Source organism: Salvelinus namaycush, chromosome 41 (assembly GCF_016432855.1).
Source record: "Salvelinus namaycush isolate Seneca chromosome 41, SaNama_1.0, whole genome shotgun sequence".
Lineage (NCBI taxonomy): Eukaryota > Metazoa > Chordata > Actinopteri > Salmoniformes > Salmonidae > Salvelinus > Salvelinus namaycush.
This window is the reverse complement of record NC_052347.1, coordinates 20,778,915-20,805,425: the sequence shown is the minus strand read 5'-3', so window position 1 is coordinate 20,805,425 and position 26,511 is coordinate 20,778,915. Positions and strand designations below refer to the sequence as shown.

Sequence of the window (26,511 nt, the reverse complement as noted above, 5' to 3'; positions counted from 1 at the left end):
CTGGTTAAATAAAGGTTTAATAACAATAATAATAAATGGTTATACATGGTCTGCGGTTGTGAGGCTGGTCGGACGTACTGCCAAATTCTCTAAAATGACTTTGGAGGTGGTTTATGGTAGAGACATTAACATTCAATTCTCTGGCAACAGCTCTGATGGACATTCCTGTAGTCAGCATGTCAATTGCATGCTCCGTCAAAACTTGAGACATCTGTGGCATTGTGTTGTGTGACAAAACTGCACATTTTAGAGTGGCCTTTTATTGTCCCCAGCACAAGGTGCACCTGTGTAATGATCATGCTGTTTAATCAGCATATTGATATGCCACACCTGTCAGGTGGATGGATTATCTTGGCAAAGGAGAAATGCTCACTAACAGGGATGTACAAATTTGTGAACAAAATTTGAAAGAAATAATATTTTCGTGTGTATGGAGCATTTCTGGGGTACTTTAATTTAGCTCATGAAACATGTGACCAACACTTTACATGTTGCGTTTATATTTTTGTTCAGTGTATATTGCATAACTGTAGCTGAACTCTCAGGGAGACCCTTCATCACCGTCACACCCTGTACAGTATGCATGACCAAAGATACTGGTAACTAACCCAAGATCATTGGCGTCGTTTCCAATGGGAGCAAATGAAACATAGTGTGCAGAACAAGCACGGAGGTGGGCAGAGCCAAGCACGAGCTAGCAAGATCCTACTGGTGTGTTCTAACATATATTTGCATATTTCCATTAGGGAACGCCTACACTGTGAAGTGTGCGTGTGAAGTAACTCAAGTCGTCCTTGCGCTCCTTCTTAGCAATGCAATGTTTAGAAACGTTTTTAAAGGGTCAAGTCTACAAAACGTAGTGCGCTCTGTTCATAACAGATTGTAGTTTTGGGAAACAAAAAACTGTATTGAGATCGAATGTTTCATCAATGAGAAAATTAGCGGAATGTCGGCCAAGTTTCATCTAGCTCCATCTTGTCCCACTTCCCACCACTGGACTTATTTGGTGGTGAGAAGAAGTTGTAAACGGATGCTTCAGATTTATACATCACATCCTGTGAAGTATCTGCTCCTACTTCTTTCTGTGGTATGACAGTCTTTCCCTGGTGTACTGGAGGACCAGGAGTCATTTATCTCACCTCATTCTCTAGAGCCAGATTAGCTATAACACCAGCATGGATCAAGCTTCATAAGAGGCTTCGTCTTCCACTGCAGACAATCTAAACAGGCTAAAGCCTGTTTCACATGCTGTCTCTCTACAAACCAACAGTAGCTGTTGGTCTTTGCACTATAACTAAGGCGCTGTAATGGCATCGATCTATCTGAAAGATCAATATCTTGCACAGTAAGAAATATGAAGTGAATATATATTTATATATAAATAACACCGTGACCTGACGAAGATCCTTGCAGGATGGAAACGTAGTTTGTTTATAAATAAAGGTATGTGGTGGGGCTTATGAGTGCCAGCTCTATTTCTATTGGCCCTGCACCCCGCTAAGGAATGTTTGATCACACTTGACTATATAATTAACATAGCAACAACATGAAGTGTGTCTACACCAGACCAGATCACAGTAGACAAACAAACACCTGAATGATCCTGAGGCAACCCATCCATTTGGAGAGGTTGAGTGTGGTCGATACCAGATTGCATAGCCATTACTGTCCCCGCTCTCTGGTGTTGGTGATGATGATGGCTGTCGTACAACATCTAATCAGAGACTACACACTATAGAGCAGCAGGGTTATGATTGGGATACAACGAACAGACCCAATCCCCCTATCTCCTCTCATTTCATCAAGCCAACTGATGATTATTCCATGCCATGTGTCACGTTCTGACCTTAGTTCCTTTGTTTTATCTTTTGTTTTAGTATGGTCAGGGCGTGAGTTGGGTGGGTTGTCTATGTTAGTTGTTCTATGATTTTCTATTTCTGTGTTTGGCCTGATATGGTTCTCAATCAGAGGCAGCTGTCAATCGTTGTCCCTGATTGGGAACCATATTTAGGTAGCCTGTTTTCTGTTGGGTTTTGTGGGTGGTTATTTTCAGTCTTTGTGTGTCTGCACCAGATAGAACTGTTTCGGTTTTCACTTTGTTGTTTTGTATTTTGAAGTGTTCACTTTCATTAAATAAGATGAACACTTACCACGCTGCACCTTGGTCCTCTCTTTCTCCTGACGACAACCGTTACAGAACCACCCACCAAAAAAGGACCAAGCAGCGTGGTATCGGGCAGCAGCGATCTCAGGACTCCTGGACATGGGAGGAAATTCTGGACGGTAAGGGACCCTGGGTACAAGCTGGAGAATATCGCCGCCCTCGTGAAGAGCTGGAGGCAGCTAAAGCCGAGAGGCGGTGGTATGAGGAGGCAGCACGAAAGCGCGGCTGGAAGCCAGAGAGGCAGCCCCAAAAATTTCTTGGGTGGGGGCACACGGGGAGTTTGGCTAAGCCAGGTAGGAGACCTGAGCCAACTCCCCGTGCTTACCTTGCAGAGAGAGGGACCGGGCAGGCACCATGTTATGCCGTGAGGCGCACGGTGTCCCCGGTGAGCAGGCATAGCCCGGTGCGGTACATAGCAGCGCCTAGTATCGGCCGGGCTAGAGTGGGCATTGAGCCAGGTGCCATGAAGCCGGCTCAACGCATCTGGTCTCCAGTGCGTCTCCTCGGGCCGGGGTACATGGCACCAGCCCTACGCATGGTGTCCCCGGTTCACCAGCACAGCCCAGTGCGGCCTATTCCACCTCGCCGCACTGGCTTGGCTACGGGGAGCATTCAGCCAGGGAGGGTTGGGCAGGTTCGGTGCTCCAGACCTGCAGTGCGCCTCCATGGTCCGGTCTATCCGGTGCCACCTCCACGCACCAGCCCTCCGGTGGCAGCCCCCCGCACCAGGCTGTCTCTCTGTCTCCTCACTACAGGTGCTCCCGTCTGTCCAGCGCCGCCAGGGTCTCCCGTCTGTCCAGCGCCGCCTGAGCTGCCCGTCTGTCCAGCGCCGCCTGAGCTGCCCGTCTGTCCAGCGCCGCCTGAGCTGCCCGTCTGTCCAGCGCCGCCTGAGCTGCCCGTCTGTCCTGAGCCGTCAGAGCCGCCCGTCTGTCCTGAGCCGCTAGAGCCGCCCGTCTGTCCGGAGCCGCCAGAGCCGTCCGTCAGTCAGGAGCCGCCAGAGCCGCCCGCCAGTCAGGAGCCTCCAGAGCCGCCCGCCAGTCAGGAGCCGCCAGAGCCGCCCGCCAGTCAGGAGCCGCCAGAGCCGTCCGCCAGTCAGGAGCCGCCAGAGCCGTCCGCCAGTAGACTAATAGCCATAATGACTGCAGTGAGCTCTAAGAACTCACCCACAAAGGGAACGTTCAATCTATTACCATCCTACAGCTCAGCAGCAGCAGCCCTCCCTTTCATTTAGAGAGGAGGCGGTGTTTGAAGCCAGGGGAGGCCCTGCTACACCTACAGCCAGACAAGTGTGACTACGCTCGATTAAAAAACTCCTAAAATACTGAAAAGCCATTGATCGCCTGTTATTGGTGTCATCTTAATGCATGCTGTGGATTTGATGGATGGCAGCGCTGCACAAAATAAACTGTTTTCTCATCCTGCTCATCTTTCATCTGCTCCCCATGTCACTGCTTCTCTCCCTCAGAAGGGGTAAAGCGTTAGCGACCCTCAAGCCGTCTTTTTGTGATTCAAATCCTTTAGCAACATGTAGAAAATGCTTGTATGAGAGAATCTGTGATGTGTGTGTTGATTTTCTGTTTGCCTCGCCGTCCTGAGAGAAGAGATGCATTTAATCTATGAATATCATAATAGCGTTTATACCTTTCCATCATTTTTTCATGATTATTGTAGTATTGTCCAGTCCTTGAATCCTGGACAGTGTTTGTTGATGAAGGACAGGGGGTATTACACAGTAGATGCACACATCATTGTGGACAGAAGAATGCGTGTAATTGAATCAGGTGGTTCAGTGATATATCTCTGATTAATCTCTGACTCCCCTGATGTTTTGGAGGCTGGTTAATTGGATATTTATGTTGAACCTTTGAGCTGTTCTCCTCTATACTGACGCTAGCTGGGCTACCCTAAATAACACTCCTTATCTAATTATGCTGCTGCTGGATGGATTCAGACTGTCTAAAGGACTGGCTCTGCAGTCCTTTAGGCTGCATGGCGGTGCATTAGAAGAAACGGGTGCATGTTCATGATATGTGTGTGTTCCTATGGGTTAGATATGCATTATACATTATTTTACATCTTCAATGTGTTTACAGTTTTCCTTTTACATGATTGTTAATTGTGGTTTTGAAAGTGTGTGTGTGTGTGTGTGTGTGTGTGTGTGTGTGTGTGTGTGTGTGTGTGTGTGTGTGTGTGTGTGTGTGTGCGTGGTCCTCTATGTGAAGGGTTTCTCTAGGCGTGTGTGTGGGCTGGGTGTGTGTGTGTGCGTGTGTGTGTGCGTGGTCCTCTATGTGAAGGGTTTCTCTAGGCGTGTGTGTGGGCTGGGTGTGTGTGTGTGCGTGGTCCTCTATGTGAAGGGTTTCTCTAGGCGTGTGTGTGGGCTGGGTGTGTGTGTGTGCGTGGTCCTCTATGTGAAGGGTTTCTCTAGGCGTGTGTGTGGGCTGGGTGTGTGTGTGTGCGTGGTCCTCTATGTGAAGTGTTTCTCTAGGCGTGTGTGTGGGCTGGGTGTGTATATGACCCCTCAGTGTAGAAGCTTTTTTATCACGTCTCCTGTGATCATATCACATGGAGCTGTCAGAAAGCATTGCGTTACAGCACGTACAAGTCACACAACTGCAAGTCGGCCGTGGTGTGCCAAGCCAACGCAAGGAATTATAATGCTGCACATTAGACATTTTCTCTTTCTCTGTTGCTGTTTGTGTTTCCATAGCAGCTACACAATTCACTTAGCCCCAGTGAGTCATACAAGATAAGCACAGATACCAGTTGTTATTCAGCTTGATAATGACTTAGTCATAGGGGCCACACAGAGTGCAGATTCTACTGTACTTATAGGGTTTGTGTAACGATCGTCTTGGGAAGAAGTGGACCAAAGCGCAGCGTTGTGAGCGTACATGCTTATTTAATCGAAGAATTCGCCAAAAAAAACAATAAAGAGAGTGAACGAAACGAAACAGTTCTGTCTGGTGCAACAACACAAAACAGAAAACAACTACCCACAACAAACAGGTGGAAAAGGCTACCTAAGTATGGTTTTCAATCAGAGACAACGATAGACAGCTGCCTTTGATTGAGAACCACACCCGGCCAAACACACAGAAATACAAATCATAGAACACCAGACATAGAATGCCCCCCCCAACTCACGCCCTGACCAAACCAAAATAGAGACATAAAAAGGATCTCTAAGGTCAGGGCGTGACAGTTTGTCCCAAATGGCACCCTATTCTCTATAAAGTGCACTACTTTTGACCAGGGACCATAGAAAATAGGGTGCCATTTGAGACATAGTCTGCTGTTTTTCTGAGCTGGGCTCCTATTCAACTCTCTCCTCTCTGTTAGCTGAGAACAGCTAGGAGCGACTCAAGTTAAAAAGGTGAAAAATAGTCCTCTCACATGGAGGGAGAAAAACCTTGACTTTGCCATTAGCAGAGGAAGACTGGTGGATGCTCTGTCAAAAGCATTTCGGAGAATTCTTCCTCATCTTAAATGCAAATGAACCAATTTTACAAACCGAGATATTCAAATATTAATGTGTCTGAGATTATAGTTTCAGTAGGGATTTTATTTGTCCCAACAAGAGATATGTGTAACCATAAACTGTTCCTCCTAAATAATCAATATCGTTATTGTATATATTATCTACATATATTATTATATATATTTTTCAAAAGTTAAGAGGTACTAAGTGACTGCATTGTTATGATGACGTTATAACTGCTACAGGCCAACTGGACAGTGCTGAGTGGACTGTAGCTGGAGCTGTCTGAGGTGCCCAGTCAAATCACTGACTGGGTCAGACATGCAGGTGCAGCACTTTCTGTTGACCTATTATGATGATACTTCCTCTTTTGTACTACACTCATGTCTCACTGTCTCATGCATTGTTTATTTTCCTCTTTTTATTTGGAATTGTGCTTCCAGTACTATTTCCCCTGCAGTTCTCTAACACTCCAACACTCTCCATGCTTATCAGAAGGGATGTAGTATCTACACTACTGCTCATTTCGTTGTATTGCACACAGTACATGTGTGTGGCGTCTTTGTGAATAAGAACGTCCACTATATGAACGTGTGCGGATGTAAATGGGATGTAAATGTTAGGGGAAGGATAGTGGTCCCCCATGCGATTTCACTGGAGAGCACAGCTGAGCCAAAGCTGTTAGGAGACATGACAAGTCAAAGTTGTCATGAGAGTGAGTTGGAGACGACAAGCCATATGTACAGTGTTGGCTGCAAACCAAGCGTGAAGCTCTGCCAGCTAAGACGACCACAGAGCTTTTGAATGTTGTACTTAGGTGCTACTCTTGTTTGTCTTGTCATCTTTAATTCAATCACATCCTTCCCTCCATCTGCCTAATGTCTTGCTATTTTCTTGATTTTGTCTACCCTCTATGTTGACAGCATAATTCAAGATAATTTATGTTACACAAACAGGCTGGAAATTAAACTAAAAGCCCAGTCCTTTTCCCACATTCTGTAGGGCTGTTTTGTGTTTATTTGACAAAGGGAGACAGAGAATACACAGAGAGAGAGAGAGAGAGGACTAGGTTGAAAGAGGGTAAAGCAGCCAAAGCAATAATTCAGTATGATGCTGTTTGTCTCAGTCTCCCTCTCTGAGTGCACACACACTCTCCTGCTCTCCCATTCTGCTCCTGTTGTGTAAGTCGTGGCAGCAGCCGACAAACAGAGGGGGAGGAGAGAGAGCGAGAGAGAGACAGACAGACAGACAGACAGACAGACAGACAGACAGACAGACAGACAGACAGACAGACAGACAGACAGACAGACAGACAGACAGACAGACAGACAGACAGACAGACAGACAGACAGACAGACAGACAGAGCGTGCTGGCGTTCTCAGACAGACACTCATCGCTCGCTCTCTCACTGGCTGGGTGGACAGAGCTGTGGCGCAGGAGGAGAGGAGCACAGAGAGGACACGCTGCCCGATGAGAGAGAGGGGACCAGAGGAACAGCCTGTCTGCACAGAAGGAAGAGAATACTGAAAATAACAGGGCAATATCCAAAGGACGGGAAGAGAGAGAGAGAGCGAGAGAGAGCGAGAGAGAGCGAGAGAGAGAGAGAAAGCACACATCGACTTCATGGGAGGAGGAGGAGCCCAGTTGGGGGTGGAGCTGAGAACGATTGACGGACATCGGCACAAGAGGAGGAGGAGCGTGAGAGCAAGTTGATGAATTTGATTTGGAGAGACAAGTATTTTTAGAAAAGGAAGAAAACCAAGAGGAGCGTTACGATTGGAAATGCCACAGTTCTGAGGGAGAGAAACAGAGTGAAAGAAAACTGGAGCGAGAGAACGAGGGAGAGAGAGATACCAGGATCTGAGCGTGACTGAACAGATTTTCCATCGACTCTAGTCAAGTCTCCCACAGGGAAACGCAGTGTGTGTGCATGTGCTCTCTCAGTGTGAATGAGTGTTTGCGTGCGTCTGGGACTGAGAAGCGTGTCTGCTCCTCGCACAAGACGGGCTGGCCGTACGTGGTCACCCTCAGGACACAACCAGTCAAGAGAGGAGGAGAAGAGAAAGGAGAACGGAGGGGGGAATAGGGAGGGAGTGAAAGAGTGACAGATGGGAAGAGGGGAAGGCTGGAAATCAAGAAGATAATAGTGAGCTCACAAAAACAACCGGAGAAGAAATTAGCGAGGTAGACTCACAAAGGCAATTAGTGATGCGCGGCTGCTCGCATTGGCGGTGTCATGTAAACAAGTCCAGCCTCTGGCCGTGGTGGTGTTGGAGGGTGAGCAGGTTGAACGAGGCTGAGCATCACTGATCGAAGTGGAGCGACGACAAAGTCCCAACAGACAGCAGCCTCGGTCGGCAGAGAGAGGAGCGCCGACAGAGCAGAGCAGAGGGAACCGGCAGGACGAGCCTTTCTCTGACAGACGGCACCAGATAGAACCACAACAGACTCACTGCTCTCTTCTTTTACCTTCCGTTCTTTCATTTTGTCTGTGCTTCTCAGCTCATCTTGCCTCTCTCTCCTCTAGCACTCACTCCACCCCCTCTCGTATACCCTCCCTATCCTTTTCCCTCTCCCTCCCTCTCGCTCTCTAGCTCTCTCTCTCTCTCTCTCTCTGTCTCTTCCTCTCTCGCTCTGTGTTACACTAACTGGTGCGGATGCTGGAGTCGCTCATGTAGAAGCTGCATTACTTGGTGCATATTTGCATGGCTGAATGTATTTCTTACTGCTGAGTTGGATGAGTGGAGTACTTTCAGGTCAAGGGAACCAGATGGACTGAGAGGGAGAAGCCCAACAAGTAGCTAAAGAGTAAAACAGGACACCAACAACAACAAACAGAAGACACTGTGACAGAGAGAGAGAGTTAGTATGTGTGTGTGTGAGTGAGGTTGTGTGTGAGGAGCTTGTACGGATTGTGTGTAACAGCAGAGTCAGATAAACACAAATCCAGGTGTGGATTACATCGGTGGGGATATCGGTGCCCTGGAGCTCCATGTGGGGCCCAGCCCCTGAGGCCTGGCTGGGAGATGAAGCCTTTCTCTCGGCACTAGGAGCGGTGTGGGCAGCCATGGCTCTGGAGGGGCGATGTCTCCAGCGGGGATCCCCAGCCGTAGTGAGGAGAGGCCGCCGGCGCCTCCCTGGAAGGCCAGGCCTGTCCTCAATCACCTCCACCCTGCTGGCTGGGACACGTCTGCACGGCCTCAGGCATGTGTGTGTCCCCGGTGGCTCCATAAGCCGTCGGGCCTTCTGGCTGCTGGCCCTGTGCACCTCATTGGGCCTGCTCCTGTCCTGGTCTTCCAACCGCCTGCTTCACTGGCTCTCCTTCCCCACCTACACACGGATCCACACAGAGTGGGCCAAGGAGATGGCCTTCCCCACAGTCACTATCTGCAACAACAACCCAATCCGCCTTTACAAGCTCACCAAAAGTGACCTGTACTTTGCTGGCCACTGGCTGGGCCTACTGCTGGCGAACCGGACGGTGAGACCCATGGTGCTGGATTTGCTGCAGGAAGACAGCCAGGCCTGGTTCAGCAAACTGTCTGACTTCAGGCTGTTCCTGCCCCCCAGAAACTTTGAGGGCAGCAACCTGGAGTTTATGGACCGGCTGAGCCACCAGCTGGAGGACATGCTTCTCTCCTGCAAGTACCGAGGAGAACGGTGCGGTCCCCAGAACTTCACCTCTGTAAGTCTCAGCACAGCTCCCTCTTAAATCACTTCTTCATTCACAGTTTAGCTCTGTGTGGTGGTTGAACCTCCCAGACTGTTCATCTGATTTCACCTGTTGTCTCTCCTCTTTTCATGGCGTTTCATCTCTTTCCTTGAAGTTCACAGTAGTTAACAGCAGGGTTTGGAACCCCCAAAAATGTCCAATCGTTTTGTTCTGAACAGAACCATTATTGTTTTGTTTCGAAACTGATCAGAACTTTCGCAGGTCGGAAAAGTGGAACGAAAACTGAAAAAAAAGTACCAGTTTATATCGTTCCTTTTTAAATGTCTGAAGTAATTGTTTTTATTACATTAGCTCAGCATTACATTTCTTTACCAATCAGTAAGGATAAGGAAGCTTGCAATGGAGCGGGCAAGCTGTATTTGGTTTAGCCTAGGCAGCCAATGGTAGAGTTGTTATTGGGGCTGAACATTTTAGCCCGGTCTGACCCAAGCCCGATGAGCTGAAGCCCGAGCCCAGGCCTAGTCTGACATCACATAAATCTAATGAACCCGAAACCGAAACGATGCCTGAATTCTAGATAACGGACGCACCTTTCCCTAGACCATATTGCTCTGTTGTTCAAGTTAAGCAGTAGGCTATTCATTTACACTGGTTTTTACAACAATGTGGCAGAGATGGAAGCGAGCAGAGTGAGGAGAGAGTGAAAAGCCCTTGCCTTGTCTAAGAGAAGTGATGAGAGGGGAAAACCCAACTTGAATATAATCAACAACTGTTGTATGTGGATCTCAGGGATTATACAGTAAGACATCCATACTGTTGTATGTGTATCTCAGGGTTTATACAGTAAGACATCCATACTGTTGTATGTGGATCTCAGGGTTTATACAGTAAGACATCCATACTGTTGTATGTGTATCTCAGGGTTTATACAGTAATACATCCATACTGTTGTATTTGGATCTCAGGGTTTATACAGTAAGACATCCATACTGTTGTATGTGGATCTCAGGGTTTATACAGTAAGACATCCATACTGTTGTATGTGGATCTCAGGGTTTATACAGTAAGACATCCATACTGTTGTATGTGGATCTCAGGGTTTATACAGTAAGACATCCATACTGTTGTATGTGGATCTCAGGGTTTATACAGTAAGACATCCATACTGTTGTATGTGTATCTCAGGGTTTATACAGTAATACATCCATACTGTTGTATTTGGATCTCAGGGTTTATACAGTAAGACATCCATACTGTTGTATGTGGATCTCAGGGTTTATACAGTAAGACATCCATACTGTTGTATGTGGATCTCAGGGTTTATACAGTAAGACATCCATACTGTTGAATGTGGATCTCAGGGTTTAAACAGTAAGACATCCATACTGTTGTATGTGGATCTCAGGGTTTATACAGTAAGACATCCATACTGTTGTATGTGTATCTCAGGGTTTATACAGTAAGACATCCATACTGTTGTATGTGGATCTCAGGGTTTATACAGTAAGACATCCATACTGTTGAATGTGGATCTCAGGGTTTATACAGTAAGACATCCATACTGTTGAATGTGGATCTCAGGGTTTAAACAGTAAGACATCCATACTGTTGTATGTGTATCTCAGGGTTTATACAGTAAGACATCCATACTGTTGTATGTGGATCTCAGGGTTTATACAGTAAGACATCCATACTGTTGTATGTGGATCTCAGGGTTTATACAGTAAGACATCCATACTGTTGTATGTGGATCTCAGGGTTTATACAGTAAGACATCCAAACTGTTGAATGTGGATCTCAGGGTTTATACAGTAAGACATCCAAACTGTTGAATGTGGATCTCAGGGTTTATACAGTAAGACATCCATACTGTTGTATGTGGATCTCAGGGTTTATACAGTAAGACATCCATACTGTTGTATGTGGATCTCAGGGTTTATACAGTAAGACATCCATATATATATATACATATATATAAGATATATATATATATATAAGATATAAATATATATCTTCAGATATTAGACAAATGCTTCTTCTGTTGCCTGTTTTGAAGTGTGTGTTTGGTTCCGTGAGCTAATTGTTTTCGTTAGAACAGAATATCTGTGATTTCTTATCATTTATTCAGCATTGTTTACACTGTTCCAAACGGTCAGAAATCAAATATTTGAATAATAGCCTACGTTTACACACACGGGTCACACAGCGCTCAAACCTCTCGTCCTTCTTGATCTCTTTCTTCTTTATGTTGTTGTTATTATTATCATAATTATAAAAGTAACTAAGCTAATATCATCAACAGTAGGCTTAGTTTTAAAATGAAATAACAAAGGCAGCCTTGAATAATTAAACAAATAAACCACAACATGTCAGCAACTGTGTTTAATCTTTGTAGGCCAAAAAATTAATTTCTTCGTTAGAACAGACTCTCGAGGATGTCTTATTTGTTAGGTGTTGTTTACACTGTTCCAGTGTAAACAACACCTCATTTCAATATTCAAGACCTGTTTGGCAGAGGCACACAGCGCTCGGCTTACCCACCTTCTTCGGTTTCTTCTTAGGATTATTATTATTATTATGCAGTAATATAGTAGCCCATATAAGTACGAGTCAGTCATGACTTTAAATACAATCAAGCTTTTTTATTTAGAAAATAAAATAACACATGAAATGTTCTGCCTAATTAGGCCATGGCCTAAGCATTAAGGAAACAGAACAGAACACAACAAAATAACACATCAATTAAACAACATTGGAGCCATGGAGTCTTGAATATTGAAATAATAAATAAATGTTCTGGATATTATTAGCTGTAAGCCAGCCTATGTCCTAACGGGTGCATGCATGTGTCACGTGAACAGAGCATGGCAGGGAAGGCACATTTAGCAAATAGGGAATATTTTTGCATTCTCAACAAATTAGGTAACATAACTTTTCAGTCAGAGAAACAACAAGTAAGAAACTAGCGAATTACTGTAGTTAGATTGCAGCTTCAGCACCTCGGACAGCGCAATACACATGGCAGCCTGTGGCTGCTCCTGCAGCTGACAGGGAGGAGAGAGAGACAAGGGTTCAGGCTGAAATTGAGAACTCTAGTGCATGGGCGCTATCAGCTGACTAAGCTATAGTTGTTTACATGCGCGATGGTCAGACAAGTGTAGGGTGCGAGATGCGACTGAAATTTTGTAGGTGGGGGGAGAGTAAGAGAGGAGGAGGAGGCTTGAAGCGCTGGGCATAGTTATGACATGCATTATCTGAATTAGGCCCACAGAATTATACCTACGGAGGAGCGGCTTCTATGGAGGAACTTCCTGAGTTGTCTTTGAACTTCCGAGAGTTGTCTTAAAGTTGAACCAGAGCTAGCTAGCTAACTAACAAGCTTGTGTGTATAGAGCCGCACCAGAATTAAAAACACAGCCTAGCGTTTTGTAGTTATTTAATCCAATGTGAAACGTGATAACTATAGTATCCGTAACTAGCATTGAAAAAGTGAATCCATTCTTCTCTAATTGAATATCTCTCCCTAATTTCTGAACGCTTGTAACGTCAGTAGGGTACAGCAGCCTAAGCTTTGAAGGGGGAAGGGCATGTTGCCTACACACACATACACTTGGAAAGATCTTTAGCTGACAGGCAGACACTGGAATACGTTTCTGAGTGACAGAGTGAGGGCTTTGCATAGGCATTTTTTATTATTTCACCTTTTATTAACCAGGTAGGCTAGTTGAGAACAAGTTCTCATTTACAACTGCGCCCTGGCCAAGATAAAGCAAAGCAGTTCGACACAAACAACAACACAGAGTTACACATAGAATAAACAAACATACAGTCAATAATACAATTGAAAAAGTTTATATACAGTGTGTGCAAATGAGGTAGGATAAGGGAGGTAAGGCAATGAATAGGCCATAATGGCTAAATAATTACAACATAGCAATTAAACACTGGAGTGATAAATGTGCAGAAGATGAGTGTGCAGGTAGAGATACTGGGGTGCAAAGAAGCGAAATAAATAAAAGAAATAACAGTATGGGGATGGGCTATTTACAGATGGGCTATGTACAGGTGCAGTGATCTGGGAGCTGCTCTGACAGCTGGTGCTTAAAGCTAGTGAGGGAGATATGAGTCTCCAGCTTCAGTGATTTTTGCAGTTCGTTCCAGTCATTGGCAGCAGAGAACTGGAAGGAAAGGTGGCCGAAGGAGGAGTTGGCTTTGGGGGTGACCAGTGAAATATACCTGCTGGAGCGTGTGCTACGGGTGGGTGCTGCTATGGTGAACAGTGAGCTGAGATAAGGCGGGGCTTTACCTATCAAAGACTTATATATGACCTGAAGCCAGTGGGTTTGACGATGAATATGAAGCGAGGGCCAGCCAACGAGAGCATACAGGTCGCAGTGGTGGGTAGTATATGGGGCTTTAGTGACAAAACGGATGGCACTGTGATAGACTGCATCCAATTTGCTGAGTAGAGTGTTGGAGGCTATTTTGTAAATGACATCGCCGAAGTCAAGGATTGGTAGGATAGTCAGTTTTACGAGGGTATGTTTGGCAGCATGAGTGAAGGATGCTTTGTTGCGAAATAGGAAGCCGATTCTCGATTTAATTTTGGATTGGAGATGTTTGATGTGATGTAATGTAATTAATGTAATTAACCAGTTCCCATGCTTTTAAAATAACGGTTCTGTTCCGGAACAGTATAGATCACTTCTTCCCCGGTTCTGATTCTGTTCCTCAAATTCTTTTAAAATTAAAAACATAATAATAATCTGGTTTTAGGTTCAGGGAGGTTTTCGGTTCTATTCCCTGAACCGGTTCCAACTCCTGGTTCACAGTCACACCCTTTTACCTGTTGTTTGTCCTTAAACGCTGTCATGGAACTCTAGAACCAAGGTATGCTATTATTATTATTATTTATCTATATATTTTTTCATCCCTATCTTTTGAGCTGCTGGATTTATCCATCTTGACTAGTTGTACTTAGTATTTGCTTTGTATCGTATTTACTAACTGTTGAGGAAAAACGAATTCCAAGGATCAAGCAGAGCTCATTTTCCAGTTTATAAGAATAAGTTTTATTCAAGCAATTGCCAGGAAGTTCCCTCTCAGGATAAAGCCAGAGAGTAACTTGATTATTTACAAATCACAGTCATTACACACTTTATCTACACAAAGAGCTGTTTACCCCTCCTAGAGGGAGGTAAGCTTACAAAAGAGATAAGGGGTAATTAGCTCTACATCCTTAAAGCATTAAAACAAATAAAACCATGTTCTTACCAGTTCTCACAGACTATGTGTCAAAGATAGGGGAGTGATTCGATCTTTAGAACCTACAAAGACAGAACAAGAATCAGCCTGGTTAGGCATTTAGGGCCCCATAGATAAGGGCCAATAACAAATCCCTCCTTTGTGGGGTGTATGAAGAGGTTACTAGACAGCAGGGATAATTCACAGTGAAAAACACTACTCAGTTCAAGCATTTCATAGAGTTTAAACAAAACCATTTTTAACAAAACCATTTTTCCCCCACATAACTGTTACCCAGTATTCGCTTTGTACAATATTTACTTATACTGAGCAAAAATATAAATGCAAAATGCAACAATTTCAACGATTTTACTGAGTTACATTTCATACTGTATAAGGAAATCAGTCAATTGAAATGAATTCATTAGGCACCTAATCTATGGATTTCACATGACTAGGTAGGGGCGCAACCATGGGTGGGCCAGGGAAGGCATAGGCCCACCCACTGGGGAGCCAGGCCTAGCCAATCAGAATGAGATTTTCCCAACAAAGGGGCTTTATTACAGACAGACTCCTCAGTTTCATCAGCTGTTGGGGCGGCTGGTCTCAGACGATCCCGCAGGTGAAAAAGCCGGATGTGAAGGTCCTGGGCTGGCGTGGTTACACGTGGTCTGCGGTTTTATTTCAGCTCATGAAAAATGGGACCAACACTTTACATGTTGCGTTTATATTTTTCTTCAGTATAGTATTTGCTCTGTTTATTGTAGTTTCTTCCATGCTCATTAGGGCCTGTTCATGGTTCTGTTGATTAGAGTTGGGCATTGCTGTTGAGCCATGTGGTGGCCTTGGCCTGGGAGCCATTTCATATCACAAGGAACAGTCTCTATTGCCAGCCCCATGAGAACTGTACTGCCTGATCTCTCTCTATCTCTCTCTCTCTCTCTATCTCTCTCTCTCTTTTTCCGTGTGTGTGTGTTTGTGCTTCTCATGGTGCTGTGACAGTGACAGATGTTTTCTCTGAGGTGACACAAATACTGAAACACTCTTTGAAATGTTATTTTTGCATTTCATTTTTCTCTTCTTATCTCCCTCCATTGGCCCTAGAGCCTGTAAAACTCACTGGAGAGCAGAAAGGGAGTGTCAAATGAAGGTGATGCGTGCAGTACTGTGTTTGTGAAGACAGAGTGTATGTGTCCATGTGTTTATGTGGGACTACTGCTACAGTCCTCACTGATGTGTCAATCATTATAGCACAAGTTGTAGGCTCTCAGCCACTCTCACTTCACTTTACATGTTGAGCAGCAGTGCATTAAAACCCACTAACAGAGCAATATTAACCTCCACCCCTTCAATAAATACAGTTGAACGAGTGCAAAGCAGTGGTCTCACTCTTCATACTCCTTCATGGCCCCATTGAGATGGTCAGCCTTGTGTCCATGGCTGCATAGAGATGGATGACTTTCATTAAGTTTAAACACAGTGTCCGATTAGCGCTAGCGCTGTAATGATCCTGCTGTCATTCCTCTGTATCGGCGGCCTCCCTGTCCGGAACAGGACGAGGAGCAGAGCAGCAGGCCGTCAAACAATGTGGTACTTAATCAGAAACATGCCCTCAGGCCAAGACCCTGTAATAATGTTTCAAACCAATCTCAGTCATCTGGAGTGAGGTGCTCATCCTGATTGCAACACAGACATTTTATTTATATTTTATTTATTTATTTATTTAGGATTCTCACCACGGTGGCTCCTGAAGTTCTGTGGCTGAGTAATCTATACAGGGTATAGACAGGGTGGTGTACAGGATGCGGACAGGGTATAGACAGGGTGGTGTACAGGATGCGGACAGGATGCGGACAGGGTGCGGACAGGATGCGGACAGGGTGCGGACAGGATGCGGACAGGATGCGGACAGGGTGCGGACAGGATGCGGACAGGATGCGGACAGGGTGGTGTACAGGATGCGGACAGGATGCGGACAGGATGCGGACAGGATGCGGACAGGGTGCGGACAGGATGCGGACAGGATGCGGACAGGGTGGTGTACAGGATGCGGACAGGGTGCGGACAGGGTGCGGACAGGATGCGGACAGGATGCGGACAGGGTGGGGACAGGGTGGGGACAGGGTGGGGACAGGGTGGGGACAGGGTGCGGACAGGGTGGCGGACAGGGTGGGGACAGGGTGGGGACAGGGTGCGGACAGGGTACAGACAGGGTATAGACAGGGTATAGACAGGGTGGTGTACAGGATGCAGACAGGATGCGGACAGGGTGGGGACAGGGTGGCGGACAGGGTGGGGACAGGGTGCGGACAGGGTGGGGACAGGGTGCGGACAGGGTGCGGACAGGGTGGGGACAGGGTGCGGACAGGGTGGGGACAGGGTGGCGGACAGGGTGGGGACAGGATGCGGACAGGGTGCGGACAGGGTGGGGACAGGGTGCGGACAGGGTGGGGACAGGGTGCGGACAGGGTACAGACAGGGTATAGACAGGGTGGTGTACAGGATGGGGACAGGGTGGGGACAGGGTGGGGACAGGGTGCGGAGAGGGTGGGGACAGGGTGCGGAGAGGGTGGGGACAGGGTGCGGACAGGGTACAGACAGGGTATAGACAGGGTGGTGTACAGGATGCGTACAGGATGCGGACAGGGTGGGGACAGGGTGGGGACAGGGTGGGGACAGGGTGGGGACAGGGTACAGACAGGGTATAGACAGGGTATAGACAGGGTGGTGTACAGGATGGGGACAGGGTGAGGACAGGGTGGGGACAGGGTGCGGAGAGGGTGGGGACAGGGTGGGGACAGGGTACAGACAGGGTATATACAGGGTATAGACAGGGTGGTGTACAGGATGGGGACAGGGTGAGGACAGGGTGGGGACAGGGTGCGGAGAGGGTGGGGACAGGGTGCGGACAGGGTGGGGACAGGGTGCGGAGAGGGTGGGGACAGGGTGGGGACAGGGTGGGGACAGGGTACAGACAGGGTATAGACAGGGTATAGACAGGGTGGTGTACAGGATGGGGACAGGGTGGGGACAGGGTGGGGACAGAGTGCGGAGAGGGTGGGGACAGGGTGCGGACAGGGTGGGGACAGGGTGCGGACAGGATGGGGACAGGGTGGGGACAGGGTGGGGACAGGATGCGGAGAGGGTGGGGACAGGGTGGGGACAGGGTGGGGACAGGGTGCGGAGAGGGTGGGGACAGGGTGGGGACAGGGTGGGGACAGGGTACAGACAGGGTATAGACAGGGTGGTGTACAGGATGCGGACAGGATGCGGACAGGGTGGGGACAGGGTGCGGACAGGATGGGGACAGGGTGCGGAGAGGGTGGGGACAGGGTGGGGACAGGGTGGGGACAGGGTACAGACAGGGTATAGACAGGGTATAGACAGGGTGGTGTACAGGATGGGGACAGGGTGGGGACAGGGTGGGGACAGGGTGCGGAGAGGGTGGGGACAGGGTGCGGACAGGGTGGGGACAGGGTGCGGAGAGGGTGGGGACAGGGTGGGGACAGGGTGGGGACAGGGTACAGACAGGGTATAGACAGGGTATAGACAGGGTGGTGTACAGGGTGGGGACAGGGTGCGGACAGGATGGGGACAGGGTGGGGACAGGGTGGGGACAGGATGCGGAGAGGGTGGGGACAGGGTGGGGACAGGGTGGGGACAGGGTGCGGAGAGGGTGGGGACAGGGTGGGGACAGGGTGGGGACAGGGTACAGACAGGGTATAGACAGGGTATAGACAGGGTGGTGTACAGGATGGGGACAGGGTGGGGACAGGGTGGGGACAGGGTGCGGAGAGGGTGGGGACAGGGTGCGGACAGGGTGGGGACAGGGTGCGGACAGGATGGGGACAGGGTGGGGACAGGGTGGGGACAGGATGCGGAGAGGGTGGGGACAGGGTGCGGAAAGGATGGGGACAGGGTGGGGACAGGATGCGGACAGGATGGGGACAGGGTGGGGACAGGGTGGGGACAGGGTGCGGACAGGATGGGGACAGGGTGGGGATAGGGTGCGGAGAGGATGGGGACAGGGTGGGGACAGGGTGCGGAGAGGGTGGGGACAGGGTGCGGACAGGGTGGGGACAGGGTGCGGACAGGGTGGGGACAGGGTGCGGACAGGATGGGGACAGGGTGGGGACAGGGTGGGGACAGGATGCGTACAGGATGCGGACAGGGTGGGGACAGGGTGCGGACAGGATGGGGACAGGGTGGGGACAGGGTGGGGACAGCGTGCGGAGAGGGTGGGGACAGGGTGCGGACAGGGTGGGGACAGGGTGCGGACAGGGTGGGGACAGGGTGCGGAGAGGGTGGGGACAGGGTGCGGACAGGGTGGGGACAGGGTGCGGACAGGGTGCGGACAGGGTACAGACAGGGTATAGACAGGGTGGTGTACAGGATGCGTACAGGATGCGGACAGGATGGGGACAGGGTGGGCACAGGGTGGGGACAGGGTGGGGACAGGGTGCGGACAGGGTGCGGACAGGATGCGGACAGGATGCGGACCCTGTCTATACCCTGTCTATACCCTGTCTGTACCCTGTCCGCACCCTGTCCCCACCCTGTCCCCACCCCACCCCCATTCATACTCCTTCATGGCCCCATTGAGATGGTCAGCCTTGTGTCCATGGCTGCATAGAGATGGATGACTTTCATTAAGTTTAAACACAGTGTCCGATTAGCGCTAGCGCTGTAATGATCCTGCTGTCATTCCTCTGTATCGGCGGCCTCCCTGTCCGGAACAGGACGAGGAGCAGAGCAGCAGGCCGTCAAACAATGTGGTACTTAATCAGAAACATGCCCTCAGGCCAAGACCCTGTAATAATGTTTCAAACCAATCTCAGTCATCTGGAGTGAGGTGCTCATCCTGATTGCAACACAGACATTTTATTTATATTTTATTTATTTATTTATTTAGGATTCTCACCACGGTGGCTCCTGAAGTTCTGTGGCTGAGTAATCTATACAGGGTATAGACAGGGTGGTGTACAGGATGCGGACAGGGTATAGACAGGGTGGTGTACAGGATGCGGACAGGATGCGGACAGGGTGCGGACAGGATGCGGACAGGATGCGGACAGGGTGCGGACAGGATGCGGACAGGATGCGGACAGGGTGCGGACAGGATGCGGACAGGATGCGGACAGGGTGGTGTACAGGATGCGGACAGGATGCGGACAGGATGCGGACAGGATGCGGACAGGGTGCGGACAGGATGCGGACAGGATGCGGACAGGGTGGTGTACAGGATGCGGACAGGGTGCGGACAGGGTGCGGACAGGATGCGGACAGGATGCGGACAGGGTGGGGACAGGGTGGGGACAGGGTGGGGACAGGGTGGGGACAGGGTGCGGACAGGGTGGCGGACAGGGTGGGGACAGGGTGGGGACAGGGTGCGGACAGGGTACAGACAGGGTATAGACAGGGTATAGACAGGGTGGTGTACAGGATGCAGACAGGATGCGGACAGGGTGGGGACAGGGTGGCGGACAGGGTGGGGACAGGGTGCGGACAGGGTGGGGACAGGGTGCGGACAGGGTGCGGACAGGGTGGGGACAGGGTGCGGACAGGGTGGGGACAGGGTGGCGGACAGGGTGGGGACAGGATGCGGACAGGGTGCGGACAGGGTGGGGACAGGGTGCGGACAGGGTGGGGACAGGGTGCGGACAGGGTACAGACAGGGTATAGACAGGGTGGTGTACAGGATGGGGACAGGGTGGGGACAGGGTGGGGACAGGGTGCGGAGAGGGTGGGGACAGGGTGCGGAGAGGGTGGGGACAGGGTGCGGACAGGGTACAGACAGGGTATAGACAGGGTGGTGTACAGGATGCGTACAGGATGCGGACAGGGTGGGGACAGGGTGGGGACAGGGTGGGGACAGGGTGGGGACAGGGTACAGACAGGGTATAGACAGGGTATAGACAGGGTGGTGTACAGGATGGGGACAGGGTGAGGACAGGGTGGGGACAGGGTGCGGAGAGGGTGGGGACAGGGTGGGGACAGGGTGGGGACAGGGTACAGACAGGGTATATACAGGGTATAGACAGGGTGGTGTACAGGATGGGGACAGGGTGAGGACAGGGTGGGGACAGGGTGCGGAGAGGGTGGGGACAGGGTGCGGACAGGGTGGGGACAGGGTGCGGAGAGGGTGGGGACAGGGTGGGGACAGGGTGGGGACAGGGTACAGACAGGGTATAGACAGGGTATAGACAGGGTGGTGTACAGGATGGGGACAGGGTGGGGACAGGGTGGGGACAGGGTGCGGAGAGGGTGGGGACAGGGTGCGGACAGGGTGGGGACAGGGTGCGGAGAGGGTGGGGACAGGGTGGGGACAGGGTGGGGACAGGATGCGGAGAGGGTGGGGACAGGGTGGGGACAGGGTGGGGACAGGGTGCGGAGAGGGTGGGGACAGGGTGGGGACAGGGTGGGGACAGGGTACAGACAGGGTATAGACAGGGTGGTGTACAGGATGCGGACAGGATGCGGACAGGGTGGGGACAGGGTGCGGACAGGATGGGGACAGGGTGCGGAGAGGGTGGGGACAGGGTGGGGACAGGGTGGGGACAGGGTACAGACAGGGTATAGACAGGGTATAGACAGGGTGGTGTACAGGATGGGGACAGGGTGGGGACAGGGTGGGGACAGGGTGCGGAGAGGGTGGGGACAGGGTGCGGACAGGGTGGGGACAGGGTGCGGAGAGGGTGGGGACAGGGTGGGGACAGGGTGGGGACAGGGTACAGACAGGGTATAGACAGGGTATAGACAGGGTGGTGTACAGGGTGGGGACAGGGTGCGGACAGGATGGGGACAGGGTGGGGACAGGGTGGGGACAGGATGCGGAGAGGGTGGGGACAGGGTGGGGACAGGGTGGGGACAGGGTGCGGAGAGGGTGGGGACAGGGTGGGGACAGGGTACAGACAGGGTATAGACAGGGTATAGACAGGGTGGTGTACAGGATGGGGACAGGGTGGGGACAGGGTGGGGACAGGGTGCGGAGAGGGTGGGGACAGGGTGCGGACAGGGTGGGGACAGGGTGCGGACAGGATGGGGACAGGGTGGGGACAGGGTGGGGACAGGATGCGGAGAGGGTGGGGACAGGGTGCGGAAAGGATGGGGACAGGGTGGGGACAGGGTGGGGACAGGATGCGGACAGGATGGGGACAGGGTGGGGACAGGGTGGGGACAGGGTGCGGACAGGATGGGGACAGGGTGGGGACAGGGTGCGGAGAGGATGGGGACAGGGTGGGGACAGGGTGCGGAGAGGGTGGGGACAGGGTGCGGACAGGGTGGGGACAGGGTGCGGACAGGGTGGGGACAGGGTGCGGAGAGGGTGGGGACAGGGTGCGGACAGGGTGGGGACAGGGTGCGGACAGGGTGGGGACAGGGTGCGGACAGGATGGGGACAGGGTGGGGACAGGGTGGGGACAGGATGCGTACAGGATGCGGACAGGGTGGGGACAGGGTGCGGACAGGATGGGGACAGGGTGGGGACAGGGTGGGGACAGCGTGCGGAGAGGGTGGGGACAGGGTGCGGACAGGGTGGGGACAGGGTGCGGACAGGGTGGGGACAGGGTGCGGAGAGGGTGGGGACAGGGTGCGGACAGGGTGGGGACAGGGTGCGGACAGGGTGCGGACAGGGTACAGACAGGGTATAGACAGGGTGGTGTACAGGATGCGTACAGGATGCGGACAGGATGGGGACAGGGTGGGCACAGGGTGGGGACAGGGTGGGGACAGGGTGCGGACAGGGTGCGGACAGGATGCGGACAGGGTGCGGACAGGGTATAGACAGGGTATAGACAGGGTGGTGTACAGGATGCGGACAGGATGCGGACAGGGTGGGGACAGGATGGGGACAGGGTGGGGACAGGGTGGGGACAGGGTGGGGACAGGGTGCGGACAGGGTGCGGACAGGATGCGGACAGGGTGCGGACAGGGTACAGACAGGGTATAGACAGGGTATAGACAGGGTGGTGTACAGGATGCGGACAGGATGCGGACAGGGTGGGGACAGGGTGGGGACAGGGTGGGGACAGGGTGCGGACAGGATGCGGACAGGGTGGGGACAGGGTGCGGACAGGGTGGGGACAGGGTGGGGACAGGGTGCGGACAGGGTGGGGACAGGGTGGGGACAGGGTGGCGGACAGGGTGGGGACAGGATGCGGACAGGGTGCGGACAGGGTGGGGACAGGGTGCGGACAGGGTGGGGACAGGGTGGGGACAGGGTACAGACAGGGTATAGACAGGGTATAGACAGGGTGGTGTACAGGATGCGGACAGGGTGCGGACAGGGTGGGGACAGGGTGCGGACAGGGTGGGGACAGGGTGCGGACAGGGTGGGGACAGGGTGGCGGACAGGGTGGGGACAGGATGCGGACAGGGTGCGGACAGGGTGGGGACAGGGTGCGGACAGGATGCGGACAGGGTGCGGACAGGGTGCGGACAGGGTGGGGACAGGGTGCGGACAGGGTACAGACAGGGTATAGACAGGGTATAGACAGGGTGGTGTACAGGGTGGGGACAGGGTGCGGACAGGGTGCGGACAGGGTGCGGACAGGGTGGCGGACAGGGTGGGGACAGGATGCGGACAGGGTGCGGACAGGGTGGGGACAGGGTGCGGACAGGGTGGGGACAGGGTGCGGACAGGGTGCGGACAGGGTGGGGACAGGGTGCGGACAGGGTGGGGACAGGGTGGGGACAGGATGCGGACAGGGTGCGGACAGGGTGGGGACAGGATGCGGACAGGGTGCGGACAGGGTGGGGACAGGATGCGGACAGGGTGGGGACAGGGTGCGGACAGGATGCGGACAGGGTGCGGACAGGGTGGCGGACAGGGTGGGGACAGGGTGGGGACAGGGTGGGGACAGGGTGCGGACAGGGTGCGGACAGGATGGGGACAGGGTGGGGACAGGGTGGGGACAGGATGCGGAGAGGGTGGGGACAGGGTGGGGACAGGGTGCGGAGAGGGTGGGGACAGGGTGGGGACAGGGTGGGGACAGGGTACAGACAGGGTATAGACAGGGTGGTGTACAGGATGCGGACAGGATGCGGACAGGGTGGGGACAGGGTGCGGACAGGATGGGGACAGGGTGCGGAGAGGGTGGGGACAGGGTGGGGACAGGGTGGGGACAGGGTACAGACAGGGTATAGACAGGGTATAGACAGGGTGGTGTACAGGATGGGGACAGGGTGGGGACAGGGTGGGGACAGGGTGCGGAGAGGGTGGGGACAGGGTGCGGACAGGGTGGGGACAGGGTGCGGAGAGGGTGGGGACAGGGTGGGGACAGGGTGGGGACAGGGTACAGACAGGGTATAGACAGGGTATAGACAGGGTGGTGTACAGGATGGGGACAGGGTGGGGACAGGGTGCGGACAGGGTGGGGACAGGGTGCGGACAGGGTGGGGACAGGGTGCGGACAGGATGGGGACAGGGTGGGGACAGGGTGGGGACAGGATGCGGAGAGGGTGGGGACAGGGTGCGGAGAGGGTGGGGACAGGGTGCGGACAGGGTGGGGACAGGGTGCGGACAGGGTGGGGACAGGGTGCGGAGAGGGTGGGGACAGGGTGTGGACAGGGTGGGGACAGGGTGCGGACAGGGTGGGGACAGGGTGCGGACAGGATGGGGACAGGGTGGGGACAGGGTGGGGACAGGGTGGGGACAGGATGCGTACAGGATGCAGACAGGGTGGGGACAGGGTGCGGACAGGATGGGGACAGGGTGGGGACAGGGTGGGGACAGCGTGCGGAGAGGGTGGGGACAGGGTGCGGACAGGGTGGGGACAGGGTGCGGACAGGGTGGGGACAGGGTGCGGAGAGGGTGGGGACAGGGTGCGGACAGGGTGGGGACAGGGTGCGGACAGGATGGGGACAGGGTGCGGACAGGATGGGGACAGGGTGGGGACAGGGTGGGGACAGGGTGCGGACAGGGTGGGGACAGGGTGCGGAGAGGGTGGGGACAGGGTGCGGACAGGGTGGGGACAGGGTGGGGACAGGGTGGGGACAGGGTGCGGACAGGATGGGGACAGGGTGGGGACAGGGTGCGGACAAGGTGCGGACAGGGTACAGACAGGGTATAGACAGGGTGGTGTACAGGATGCGTACAGGATGCGGACAGGATGGGGACAGGGTGGGGACAGGGTGGGGACAGGGTGGGGACAGGGTGCGGACAGGGTGCGGACAGGATGCGGACAGGGTGCGGACAGGGTATAGACAGGGTATAGACAGGGTGGTGTACAGGATGCGGACAGGATGCGGACAGGGTGGGGACAGGGTGGGGACAGGATGGGGACAGGGTGGGGACAGGGTGGGGACAGGGTGGGGACAGGGTGGGGACAGGGTGCGGACAGGGTGGGGACAGGGTGGTGTACAGGATGCGGACAGGATGCGGACAGGGTGGGGACAGGGTGGGGACAGGGTGGGGACAGGGTGGGGACAGGGTGCGGACAGGGTGGGGACAGGGTGGTGTACAGGATGCGTACAGGGTGCGGACAGGGTGGGGACAGGGTGCGGACAGGATGGGGACAGGGTGGGGACAGGGTGGGGACAGGGTGCGGACAGGATGGGGACAGGGTGGGGACAGGGTGGGGACAGGGTGGGGACAGGGTGCGGACAGGGTGCGGACAGGATGCGGACAGGGTGCGGACAGGGTACAGACAGGGTATAGACAGGGTATAGACAGGGTGGTGTACAGGATGCGGACAGGATGCGGACAGGGTGGGGACAGGGTGGGGACAGGGTGGGGACAGGGTGCGGACAGGATGCGGACAGGGTGGGGACAGGGTGCGGACAGGGTGGGGACAGGGTGGGGACAGGGTGCGGACAGGGTGGGGACAGGGTGCGGACAGGGTGGGGACAGGGTGGCGGACAGGGTGGGGACAGGATGCGGACAGGGTGCGGACAGGGTGGGGACAGGGTGCGGACAGGGTGGGGACAGGGTGGGGACAGGGTACAGACAGGGTATAGACAGGGTATAGACAGGGTGGTGTACAGGATGCGGACAGGGTGCGGACAGGGTGGGGACAGGGTGCGGACAGGGTGGGGACAGGGTGCGGACAGGGTGGGGACAGGGTGGCGGACAGGGTGGGGACAGGATGCGGACAGGGTGCGGACAGGGTGGGGACAGGGTGCGGACAGGGTGCGGACAGGGTGCGGACAGGGTGCGGACAGGGTGGGGACAGGGTGCGGACAGGGTACAGACAGGGTATAGACAGGGTATAGACAGGGTGGTGTACAGGGTGGGGACAGGGTGCGGACAGGGTGCGGACAGGGTGCGGACAGGGTGCGGACAGGGTGGGGACAGGATGCGGACAGGGTGCGGACAGGGTGGGGACAGGGTGCGGACAGGGTGGGGACAGGGTGCGGACAGGGTGCGGACAGGGTGGGGACAGGGTGCGGACAGGGTGGGGACAGGGTGGGGACAGGATGCGGACAGGGTGCGGACAGGGTGGGGACAGGATGCGGACAGGGTGCGGACAGGGTGGGGACAGGATGCGGACAGGGTGGGGACAGGGTGCGGACAGGATGCGGACAGGGTGCGGACAGGGTGGCGGACAGGGTGGGGACAGGGTGGGGACAGGGTGGGGACAGGGTGCGGACAGGGTGCGGACAGGGTGGCGGACAGGGTGGGGACAGGGTGGGGACAGGGTGCGGACAGGGTTGGGACAGGGTGCGGACAGGGCTGGGACAGGGTGCGGACAGGGTGTGGACAGGGTGGCGGACAGGGTGGGGACAGGGTGCGGACAGGGTGCGGACAGGGTGGGGACAGGGTGGGACAGGGTGCGGACAGGGTGGGGACAGGGTGCGGACAGGGCTGGGACAGGATGCGGACAGGGTAGGGACAGGGTGGGGACAGGGTGGGACAGGGTGCGGACAGGGTGGGGACAGGGTGCGGACAGGGTGCGGACAGGGTGGCGGACAGGGTGGGGACAGGGTGCGGACAGGATGCGGACAGGGTGCGG

General features: G+C 53.4%; 1 protein-coding gene across 2 annotated transcripts in view; it reads left to right on the top strand.

Annotated features, from left to right (window-relative positions):
• asic2 (acid-sensing (proton-gated) ion channel 2) overlaps nt 1-26,511 on the top strand; it is a 424,410-nt gene that overhangs the window by 232,286 nt on the left and 165,613 nt on the right. The window contains exon 1 of one of the 2 annotated variants that reach the window (XM_038980975.1): nt 8,711-9,328. The exons of the other annotated variant lie outside the window; for it this stretch is intronic. Coding sequence (XP_038836903.1) covers nt 8,711-9,328 — 618 coding nt within the window. Of the gene's footprint in view, nt 1-8,710; nt 9,329-26,511 lie in introns of those variants that run through there. 2 annotated transcript variants of the gene reach the window in all.